General features: G+C 36.9%; 1 protein-coding gene across 2 annotated transcripts; it reads left to right on the forward strand.

The window, feature by feature from the left end:
- Positions 1-480: 480 nt before the first annotated feature.
- On the forward strand, positions 481-11857 carry LPAR4 (lysophosphatidic acid receptor 4). Of its 2 annotated transcripts, XM_027095643.1 has the most exons (4): positions 595-789; positions 3067-3116; positions 4071-4172; positions 9566-11266. In XM_027095643.1, exon 4 carries the CDS (start codon positions 9642-9644, stop codon positions 10752-10754), a length of 1113 nt encoding a protein of 370 aa, XP_026951444.1. In that variant the 5' UTR covers positions 595-789; positions 3067-3116; positions 4071-4172; positions 9566-9641; the 3' UTR covers positions 10755-11266. The 2 variants fall into 2 exon arrangements, with proteins under 2 accessions (XP_026951445.1, XP_026951444.1); XM_027095644.1 differs by lacking the exons at positions 3067-3116; positions 4071-4172 and having other exon boundaries at positions 481-789; positions 9566-11857.
- Positions 11858-12435: the final 578 nt, after the last annotated feature.

Genomic DNA, 12435 nt, shown 5'->3' on the forward strand with positions numbered 1-12435 from the left:
TAGGAATGTATTTACGGTACCAATCACTTTTGCCTTTCCCCGCCCCCTACTTATTATTAAGATTTTTATTGTAATTATTTTAATAAAGTTGGAACAAACATGGGCTGCTCATAAGTGAAACACTCCTCCCAGTTTGGAGTTTCGTCTCCTCCTCATTAGAATTGTAAGAGGGTGGGGGAGGATAGCCGTCCTGCATCAAAGACAGGCACAAAGGCTTTCTCTGCGGATTAATTGGTCAGGAAAGACACTTTTAATATTGTGAAGTGGCACTTAAGCCGCCAATTCTTGACTGTGAAAACTGCTTTTCCTGGGCAATGCTCTTTAAGGAAAAACTTCTTCAGTCCAGTGATTGGTGACTGAGGGAACGATGGAGCACAGGGTACTGGGCGGGATTTCTGCTCCTAATAATGCCTCCTTATCCAATGAAAAGCATTTCCTATTGAGACCCCCAAGAGTTCCCCCGGCCCTACGCTCCGGCCCGGACTTTGGGCCTTTTCTTGCGTCCTGTTTGTTAAAGGCATGCCAGCTACAGCATTCAAGAGGGCCGTTCCTTAACAAAGGGAAAGAGATAAATGTAAATAAGCTCACATTTTCAGAATGAGCAGTTTGCTGTAAGAAGCTTCGGCAGCCCAGTGTCTGCTGCTTTGGGCTGGGCTAACCTTTCCCTGTAAAAAAGAATAATAGATTAAAATATGCACTTCTAAAGTGCGAGTTGCCCGTTTACATGTTTATTAGCTAATTGTCTACAGGCATGAGCACACTCTCTCATCTAGCACACTCTTTCTTGGGGTAAGTCTCTTTGAGAAAGATTTGATTCGGGCGTTTGGTGGTGGGGGGATGGCATAACAAACTTCAGTGGAAACACTGATGCTTAGAGTGTTTGGGGAAAGAAGTTAGATTTCAACTCTGAAGTGCTGAACAGGGATCTTCGAGTCGAATGGTTAAAAAAAAAAGCAGGAATTTCTATTGTTTTGGCAATAATACTGTTTCAGTGGAAGAGATACAAGATTTTCAGGCTGTTGTTTCATGTAAACACAGTTGTCCTAAAGAGATGATTTAAAAATCACAGAGTAGAGCAATTTAGAAATTCTTTTGGCTAGCTTTATATTTCTTTGGTTTACAATTGATTGTGAGCTAATGTGGCTTCTATTTTGATGAGGTTTCTTCTAGTAAAACTATACAGCAGCGTGCCTTTGATGCCTAATTGATTTATGGAGAATGTGACATTTGTTATATTGAATAATTCATGAACTAGACCATAAAGGAAGAAACACATTTCAATGAAAAACTAATTCTGGCATAAATGGAATTTGCCCTTATATGTGAACTTAAGTGCTATTTTCCATACAAATGCAATAATGTGACATATTTAAAATTCTCTTCTTGTATATCCTGAATATTTTTAAGATTTTTACTTACAAGATTTTGTTGAATTGATAAATATTGTATTTTGGTTACTTTGTTTTAGGAAATTGAGCAATGTAATTTATTATTATTCCACTGTGGAAAAGACCAGACAAATTAGAAGATTAGAACATTTCAGAGCTTGGTGGGGTTATTCACTTTGCTACCTTACCAAATTATACCAGCTTTCTTTTTCCTTGACCAACATGAAGACAACAATAATAACCTAAGCTCCAAATTATTCAGTGGCTTTGAAACATGTTTATTTTTCAGAATAAAATTTCAAATAACATATCCCATCAACATAGATTGTAAATCCTTTTGCCTTGTCACAGATGAAATGTGCTGTTCCTATAAAGGATGAGTTCAGCTGATACACTTGATGGCAGCTACACTCTAAAGCATCTCCTGCTAATCAGAGATGCAAATCAAAGCCCTATTGGAATAATCAGACCTGCCTTTCAGAATGTGTACTCACAAAAGTTAAAGAGAGGACTGGGAATATGCCCTACAGAAACACTCAGGCCAAGTTTAGCTAAAGCTTGATCTATTCAATTCCATTTGACAGAAAATGTAATGAGAATTGTTGCCCTTACTGTGATAAGGCTTAATTGTATAGTTGCCTTTTTTTCTCAGTGTATGGTCATTGTGTATAGTCTACTCTTGGCCTTCTTACAGGGGAGGAAAAAACTCACTAATGTGTTTGTGAATACTAGTACTGAAAATTGGGAGCTTAATAGGAGTTTACCTACCATTTGGAATCAATCCTCACTTTTAGTAGATAAGTAATTAGAGCAAGGCATGGGATAAGTAGTCTACTGATTCTCTATAGTTATGTTCTGAAGTATTTCGATAACCTTATATTTTGAGGAGAGAGGTCACTGGGGAACAGGTAGAGAAGGTCAAGGATTAAGACCTAGACAATTAGAGCTGATATGGGCATAAGGACAGAGGATGAGGAAAATGAGGATATTAGGGAGACTTTACGATATAAATGGCAGCTTGATCTGTGATCCTTAGCTTCTGACAATAATTAATAATATTTACTTCTGATACTAAAATAAATCTAAAATACATATGGTGATGGATGTTGACTAGACTTACTGTGATGATCATTTCACAATATATACAAATATCGATTGAATCATTATATTATACACCTGAAACTAATATAATGTTATATGTAAATTATACATCAATTAAAAAATAAATCTAGCAATAATTTCATTGAGTCTAATAAAAATTAATTCCCCTTATCTCAGACTTAGAGGGATTAAAAAATTTTTTTTGCAGTGACAAATGGGAACAGGTAAAAACACTGACAGGAGGGAACAGCCAGTGAGGCCACACTGCCATAACATGAGTTGAAGGCTGCTATTAATCAAGGAAAAGATGGAAGGAGAAGAGAAACTGAGGTACAGAAAGGGACTATGACTTGGTCTCACACAGTTAGCTAGTGATGTGCCTGGACGTGGCTATATTGAATTAACACCAAATATGAAAATTTCTGGGTATTTGAACTTCCTGGTTTGCTTTGATTCTAAACAAAAAGAAGTTTTCTTTATAATCTGTATCAATTGTGAAAGCCATAAAAGAAAGAAATGTTAATGCTTCTGTCTTTCTTTAAGATAAACCAGTAAAATAATATTAATTTCATTCCAGGAATACTGCTCTCTGGAGGAGTGTGAAAATCAATTCTCCTTAATGTTAAGGTGATCTCAAATATATTTTAAATTATCTAATGATTTTATTTTTTAAGTTTTGATTCCCTTAGATTAGAGAAAAATTATTTCAGGAGAGTTGAAGCATAGCAGTCTGCTTCGTTTAGGCCACCTTCAGAAGAGGGTGAGATGTGATGATAGTGTAAGTTTGCCACTAGCAGATGATTCTACTTTACAGGCAGTAAGTGAGTAGGGTTCAAATTCAGTTGCTACCTGTATGAATTCCACTGCAGAGTATTTCTGGTTCTATACCAGTATTTTGGGTAGAATTGTGATTTGAAGATATTACAGACATGCTATATTAGGTTGGCCTAGAACATCCTAGTAGAGGGAGCAGTGATTGTCAGTGTGCTAACTGAAGTAATTGAAGACTTGCTCATATCACTGTAGTTCAGGGAAGAAAGAAATCCAGCTGGGTTGGGGGTGTTAGAGACAAGGCAGTAAGGTCTCTACCTGTTGTTCCAGTCTTCTTTCCTCTTCTCCTATCAAGGCTCCTGCCCAATAGTAACAGTTGCTGCCAGGGAAAAAGAAAATAAAATAAAACAGAAAAAACCCACAAAGAACCAATACAACTTCAGGCCAAATAAATCTTTGTTCAGTTATTTTTAATGTAATGTATTACCTTATAAAGTGGAAGAAGTATTTTTATGCCTTTTGTCACTAGTTATCTTTTAGTGATTATAAGTTACATAAACTCATGGACTTTATGTGTCTCAATATAACTAACAAAATATGACATAGCAGTAACAAGCTTTGAAAATAAAATGTTATCTGCAACTCTGTAATAATGAAATCCAAAGCATTTAGATACCATTTTAAAATATGTTGGCTCTCATTTACTCTGATTTATATCATGTAATATATTTCTTTACCTTATATTTTGGTATACATTTTATTGAAAAGCTCTCTCCATGGCACACTATTGTGAGTAATTCTATTTCACAGCATCCATTGGAGGAAATCTCTAACCACAGTACCTCCAGAAAGTTCATTGATCACCCAAGTCTTGGATAAAATTGGTTCCAGAATTTGGTTTGAACTAATGTGGTGAGTACCACTGTCCTGGTAATAACTTTCTCTAAAATTCTTAATTTTATTCTCCAACATTTTTTCTAACCAGTGCTTCCAATTTATTATAGGTTATATGATACAAAAATCCAGAATGAATGGAAGAGTTGTAATTGTTTATTATAATCCAGGCAGGTATGATGTAAAAGAATATTGATTCTTTGGTTTAAACCTTCTCTGCCACTGGTATATGCCTTTAGCAGTGGGAGACATGGCTTTTGCTCATATTATCAGGATCAGTATCCAAGTATATCAGATGAATTGGTATGCAAATTGATAACTAATTTATCTGTTCAACTATGTGAAATAAAGCCAGATTCCTAGCTGGAATTTAAGAGCCTCACAGGATTTGCAAATGGGCTCTTTTAGGACTATCTAATTTTTTTCCCCCAAAAGGTCTGGGGCTTCTGCTGAGATGAGATATTAAGTCTGAAGACTCTAGACAATTTCATTAGATTAGGTTGAGCAATTTGTCTACAGTTGTCTTACTCTATAACTTACTCTTAGGGAAAATTCTACTTTAGTAGGGTTGATGCAAACTTTGGTCCCATCATATTGAGCACTAAACCACATTATTTTCCAAAAATTAGACTGTGTTATCAAGTGAAGTGTTAGTGAGAGACTGGAATATTTTTTGGTGAAAAAAATTAAGTTAAACACTGAGGATAGGAACTGCTCAGATTAGGGCCTGTGTCAATTTCCTCCTCTTTTCAAATAAAGTAGGGGGACAAAACAGCCATAATAATCTTAGTGTGAACCAAATTTAACATAGAAAGCCTTTTTCAAAAGGATATTTCTTGCATAAAAATAAATGAGGACAAAAAAATAAATAAACGAGCTTGTCAGTCTAAACATTTGACACAGAGAGAGGCTTGTTTGAGATGAGACCTGATATAGATCAATTTCCCAGCTCAATTCTAGAGTGAAACATTTACCTATGGTTTCCTCCATATGTAATTTTATAAGGCTAGGTTGTGTTTTGAAAACTATTATGAAACAGCAGCCAATGCATAGGAACATCAATTGGAACCGTGTGAATGATTGTGATCTGTGTTTGTGACTTGGCCTAGAAAATTTCCTTAAGGAGTCTTCTCTGTTAGCAGCCACTCATCTGAGGAGTGGCAGTCTAGACATATTCCCTATTACTCCAGCAGGATGGTTTTAATCTGTATTTTTGCAACATTTTTGTATTTTTTAGTTTGCTTCACTGCTAGATATTTATAGAAAGGACACAATAGGTTTCAGCTTCCTCCGAAAACTATTGTGTCAGTGTTCCTAAACTTCGACCAGTAGAAAGAGGAAATGCTCTGGGGATCAGAAGCACTCTGATCTGACCCAAGCTCATTAAAAAGGGAACAAAGCAAGAAAATTTAAGTATACTCTGCCTTCAAGGCCTTGCCTCCCTGAGTTCTGGATTGTCTTCTGTGGGGAACAAAAGCAAGCCAGCCTTTCTAGGCTACTGGGCATATGCCAGAAATTAGAGCTTTGTTTCCAATGTATCACCTGAAAATTTAGCACTTAGTGAAGTAATTTAGGTATTCATCTTTATAGGGCAAAAAGGCTAACTCTACTTCCTCCAGGAGCCCAAAAGACTGAAAACATGGTATATTTCATTATGATTAGAATTTTTTTATAAGGGAAAAACATTGTGAACACTACTATGAACTGCCTATACTGGCTCCATATGTGTAGGTCAAAGTTAAAAATTCAGCAAGGGTTAGATTTCTCTTTGGTCAACCTCCAGGTGACCTGCTTCCTGTCCATTGTCACTGCAAATACATGCAATCAGCACTCTGAACCCTTAGGTGATTAATTGTTAAAATAATTGGCTGTAAAGGTCTTCACAAGATAATAGTCTAATGCTACTTGCAGTGAAAGATGTAATTAACTGTGTCAGCCTATATTTTTTCTTCTTCATCTTATCTGAAGCTCAAGTGTTGGCCCTTTGCCTCCATTCAGTGCACAATATGTTAGCCATTTAGGAAAATCCAGTGGTTAAAAAACACTGTTTATTTCAGTCAAAAGAAAGGAAGCCAGTCAGAAAAGAGACCTTGTTTCTCTTTTTCACTGATTCTCCTTCAGAATTAGTTTAAGAGCCAAATGCCTCTCTGATTTTTTTTAACCATAGCTCAGTGGGAGATATTCCTTTTGGGACACACTCCTGGATTGTCCCATTATGACAAAATTGTGTAGTTAAGGTTGAAACTCAAGGGGGGATTTCTGAAGTAAAGGGTATACATGGTGTTAAGAGAAAGATGTGTTGCTAATATGAAGTTCAGCATACCAAGAAAGACAGAGACATAGGTGTCCAGTTGTGCCAGAGGAGGGAGAAGGAAAAAACTCCGGTAATGTTTCTTTGTGGCTAGGTTGGGCTGAATGCTGGTCAAGCTCATAAAGCTACTCACAAGCCCTGTTGAATCTTCCTAGCCTCAGCTGTGAGGCTAGAGGTAATGTTTATACAGGGAAGAGAAACAGTATAGCCAAGTTACAGAGTGAACCAGTGTCTGAATCAGAAATAGAACTCCTTGCTTACAGTGCTGTGTTAAATCCCAGCACCACACCCTCGCTGCGAGACAGCAAAGGGGCTGTGTGTTTGAGCAAGAGAAAGCTATGAATAGGGCCTTAGTGACAGTTTTCCCATGCTCTCTCTTCAGGATTGAGACTGTAATGCTTTCTTGTCTGTGGTCCTTTCTCTCCCACAGGATTTGGTTACTCAATGCAGCAAAGCAGAAGTGCCAGGCTTTTGCAGACTGCCTGCTGTGGGTATAGTGTATATGTTCTGGGAGATATAAAACTGAATAGATAACTGCGGAGTAAAGCTCACCTATTTGAAACATGCCATCTTGGGAAGTACAAAATAATACATAGCCAGTGAACTAGAAGTATACTGTGTAAAAGGGTCACCAGTGGGCAGACTGGAGGGAGTCTGAGCAAATGTGAAAAGACTTCTATTATGAAAGCATTTTTCAAATAAAATAAACTTATTAGCAGTACTTTTTGTAGAAGGCAGGTGCAAGCAGATCATAGTGAATGAAGTTTGGCTTTAATGTTAGGGGTTTTGCATTCCTGTAATTTCTTTAGATTGTGTGACTATGTTAGAAGGATATTTTTGACTATCTTGATTTCTTTCAACAATGGAAAAAAAATGACTTCCAGCCTAATGGGTAGCGTGTGGGGGTGTAAAATAGTATATAATATGGTTTAAGCAGTTGAGAAGTTTGCCACTCTTTTTGTTTCTGCCACCCCCTTGGCCACTGTGTACTGTTTTTTTCTGAGAAAATTGGAAGAAGTGAGATGAAGCAAGGTAGAGAGGGTGAAATTGGAGGACTTATAAATTGGGAGTACCCTCCAAGCCCTCAATACAAATTAGATGGAAGCACTGACCTCTCTCCAGCAAGATCTTCTTTTTTTTGTCTTTTCTTCTCCCTTTTCTCTCAATTCTTCAGTTTTTCCTTCTCTGCTACTTTCTTTGCCATCTTCTCTTCTGCTGTCCCAATCTATTTTTATTTCTTCCTTCTCTGTTTTTTTTTTCCTCCTGGACCTTACTTTGTCAAGGTTCCTACTATAGCCTGTTTTCGTATACCAAGGTTACTTCTGGCAAAAGTTGAGCTGGGCCTGTGAGATGAAATGGCCAAGAAGAAATATGATCTTAGAGCAGTGTTAGGCTCTAAGGGGAGGCACTCCATAAAGCTTTGTTGAATGAGAAATCAGGAACGGCACACTTCCAATTTTAACTTTAAAACTTTAGCTATTAAAAATGCCAACCCTTTGCTTTGCACTCTATATTCTCCAAGGTCAGCTCTCGTTCTGGGCACTGCAGTGAGTGATTTTTTTTTTCTCAAACCAGTTTTTTTCCCCTCAGGCCAAACACTGGTTGAAGTGACTTCAGGCCTCTATATCTATGGCAGGTTCCCCCTGCCACTCCCTTCTCTGATACAGAGGCCCTTTGACCTGTTCCCTGGGAGGTGGAAGGAAAGAGTGACATAAGGAGGAATCACTTCAGAGAAATGGTTTTCGCGTTTTAAAATATAATCATATGAAAACCCATTACTGGATAAGTCAAGAACAAAAACCACTTTTATTCCATATCTTCCTCATTGAAAACAATTCATTCAGCTGCAACTTGTTCATAGTGTATTATAGAGCATTCAGAAGACAGTCCTCCAATGGCAGCTGTTGACCTAGGAGATGGTTAGTAAGATTTCTATATGCACCTTTGAACAATGATGGTTCAGATACCCAACAAAGATGATTAGTCAGTGACAGCCACGTGTACAAGTGGTGGCAGGCAGAGGGCATGTAACTGGCCAGGTCAGAAATGTACAGGGGGATGGTTGTTCACCTCAAATCTACCTTTCATATTTCACTTGTATTCAGCCAGGAAAGGCTTTATTGACCAGGGCCATTTTAAGAGCTGAAGGCATGATAGTAACTGATGGAATGAGCAGTGGGAGAGGGAGTAGGAAAATACCCAAGGCTTAGGGTCTGGCATGAACAAAGCTTAGAAAGGGACCATAGTCTGAAATAGGGAAACATTGAGATTGTCATTTGAAATATCTCTCTATAAAGGCAACGTAGTATAGTGAAAAAAGTTTTAGCCAGAACTTTAATATACTGAGGGATCCCTGCTCTCTAAACTTATATTTTGGAAGAAAAGGTGAATCAACATTTTAATTCAGGAGTTTACTCATAACTTTTTAAAGAGGTTGTCCTGGAGGTCCTATATCCACCTGTACTCTTGTGCAGTAGAACTAATACTCAGACAATGAAGTTTAGTAATACTGGAAAGTAGACAATGTATTGATAATTTAGAGTAGCTTGATAATCCTTTAGTTAAGAATTTTTTTAAAAAACACCTGAATTCTAGTTCTGACTGTATCATTTACATGTTCTTCCATTTCTGACATTATTGTAATTCTAAATTACATAAGCCTCAGTTTCTGCTTCTGTAACATGGTGATAAATTCCTGCCTTGCCTGCCTTATGGTGTACTTGTAGGAATCAAATAAAACATGCTTTTGAAAGTTAAAAAATCATACAAATTTCAAAGTATTAACATTGTTTTAACCATCAGAGTCACCCTCGCCCCCACCCTGCCCCTACCGGCCTTGGGCTCCCCAGAAACAAATACCTTATTCCTGTGCATTGCAGTGCTACAGTATTGCAATTACTGTCTTGAGTGTGATCTCTCCTACTCCTGCAACATACTCTTGTAGTACCTTTTAACATATGGTAGGTACTCAAAAGGTATTTGTTAAACTGAATTGAATGTGCATGTTATTTCCAGTCTGGGTAGACAAAATATCTTTTACTCCACAGAAATCGTGGATGGAAGGTAGATTTGATGACTGGTTCCATCTTGTCTCCCATAGGAGGAAAACATTTCCTACCAGTCCTTAGTCTCAGAGTGCTGAACCCTGCAGCCAGCAGGCCTCCTGAAAAAAATCCATGGGTGACAGAAGATTCATTGACTTCCAATTCCAAGATTTAAATTCAAGCCTCAGACCCAGGTTGGGCAATGCTACTGCCAATAATACTTGCATTGTTGATGATTCCTTCAAGTATAATCTGAATGGTGCTGTCTACAGTGTTGTATTCATCCTGGGTCTGATAACCAACAGTGCCTCTCTGTTTGTCTTCTGCTTCCGCATGAAAATGAGAAGTGAGACGGCTGTTTTCATCACCAATCTGGCCCTCTCTGATTTGCTCTTTGTCTGCACTCTACCTTTCAAAATATTTTACAATTTCAACCGCCACTGGCCTTTTGGTGACACCCTCTGCAAGATCTCTGGGACTGCATTTCTAACCAACATCTATGGGAGCATGCTCTTCCTTACCTGTATTAGCGTGGATCGCTTCCTGGCCATTGTCTATCCCTTCCGATCTCGTACCATTAGGACCAGGAGGAATTCTGCCATTGTGTGTGCTGGAGTCTGGATCCTAGTCCTCAGTGGTGGTATTTCAGCCTCTTTATTCTCCACCACTAATGTCAACAATGCAACCACCACCTGCTTTGAGGGCTTCTCCAAACGTGTATGGAAGACTTATCTGTCCAAGATAACCATATTTATTGAAGTTGTTGGTTTTATCATTCCTTTGATACTGAATGTCTCTTGCTCTTCTGTGGTGCTAAAAACCCTCCGTAAGCCTGCTACACTGTCTCAAATTGGGACCAATAAGAAAAAAGTGCTGAAGATGATCACAGTGCATATGGCAGTCTTTGTGGTATGCTTCGTACCCTATAACTCCGTCCTCTTCCTGTATGCCCTAGTGCGCTCCCAAGCCATTACCAATTGCTTGTTGGAAAGATTTGCAAAGATTATGTACCCAATCACCTTGTGCCTTGCAACTCTGAACTGTTGCTTTGACCCTTTCATCTATTACTTCACCCTTGAGTCCTTTCAGAAGTCCTTCTACATCAATACCCATATCAGGATGGAGTCTCTGTTTAAGACTGAAACACCTCTGACCACAAAGCCTTCCCTTCCAGCTATTCAAGAGGAAGTTAGTGATCAAACAACACATAATGGTGGTGAATTAATGCTAGAATCCACCTTCTAGGTATGAGAACTCTCTTTAGGTCCAGATATGGTTTCTTCTACGATTTTCCTATGCTATGAATAAGAGAAAAGATTTCAAGCTAATGATATTGAGAATAATGTACTGAATACAGTCAGATACATTTATTTGAATGTTTATTGTACATATGCTGTTTTGTTCAATAATTATAGGTCAGGTCTAATTACAACAACAAAAAGTTATTGCCAAATTCTTCTGCTGGGTTGGAAATTCATTGTACCACATTATATAAGTAGACAGTAGCCTTGGATTTAGTGATATGGAGATTACTTAAAAACTTTAAAAAATATATTTCTACTCCAATAATATTCGGTAATTAGGTTGGGCCTATAAATATAGAACAAATTCAGGGATTATTTTTTTTAAAAAACAACCTTTTGTGTTACTACTGATATATGCTAGTCTTTTTTTTTCTTTTTGAATTGTCATTGAGTTTATTTTAGCAGACTAACATATTTTAGCTTAACATTATTAATAAAAAGTATCAAATTTAAGAGAGCTAGCAAAATTTGTTGTATATATTTTGAAAGCAGAAACATAAATTTTGTTTGCATGAATATGGCTGGGAAGAAACAGAAGATTAACTGGATTTACATATTTGCAGTCACCAGCAGTGTCAGTTTTTAAAAACGTTTTCCTTTTTCTACACTACATTAAATTTCTCATATGAAACTTCAGATCCAGAAAGCTGCTAAATATGTGCCCAAAACAGGGCAAAATGGAAAATCACATAAAACAACAAATATTCATAAAAAACTAAGAGACATCAACATTTTTTCTAAGAATTTCCAATTATCCTTCTTTTCAGAGACTGGTTTTTATAAATATTTTCTATATGAAAGTTTGGAGCAGAGTGCAACCAGAAAGCTGCTGCATTTGTGCCCAGGTCAGGAGCAAATTGAAAAAATTTAGAAACAATAACAAAAAAACCATAAAACAAAAGAAGTTTTTTAAAACTTGCATTAATCATTTTTGGGGGGAGGGAGTAGAGATCTGTAACTTTAACTTACTTATTCTTTCATATTAATTTTGGAGCACAGTATAGCCGGAGAGCTGCTGAATTTGTGCCCAGGTTGGGAGCATATTGAAAAAAAATACATAAACCAAACTAAACCAATACAAACAAACAAACAAACAAAAAACAGAAAAACTGCAAAATGATAAAAACAACAAAAAATTCCTAAGACTTGCATTAATATTTTATTTATTTTTTGAGTATATGTAAACTTAAAAATATTGAATTATTTGTAAAAAATTTTAGAGTACAATACAGGTAGAAATCTGCTACATTTGTGCCCAGGTCAGGACCTCATTGGAAAAAATAAAACAAAATGACCCCTTAGAAAACAACAAAAAAAACACAAAAAAAACTTAGAACTTTTTTTTCTGAGCATTTTTCAAACTTACAAAATACTATAACTTTCATATGATGCTTTGAATTAAAATGCAGCTAGGAAGCTGCTAAACTGGCATCTAGTTCAAGAGCAATTAAAATCAATATTTAAAGGTATACAAAAGAAGAGAAAACATTTTTTATAACTAACTTAAACAACAAAAGCAACAAAAACATCCTTATAATCTCTTACTATTTATTGGATGAAGTGTAGGTTTAAGAATATTAAGACCTATAAACAAAACTTCTGAGTGCGGTATAGTTTGAAAG

This window comes from Aethalodelphis obliquidens, unplaced genomic scaffold, assembly GCF_003676395.1.
Source record: "Aethalodelphis obliquidens isolate GAN/ISIS:26980383/991018 unplaced genomic scaffold, ASM367639v1 scaffold92, whole genome shotgun sequence".
Lineage (NCBI taxonomy): Eukaryota > Metazoa > Chordata > Mammalia > Artiodactyla > Delphinidae > Aethalodelphis > Aethalodelphis obliquidens.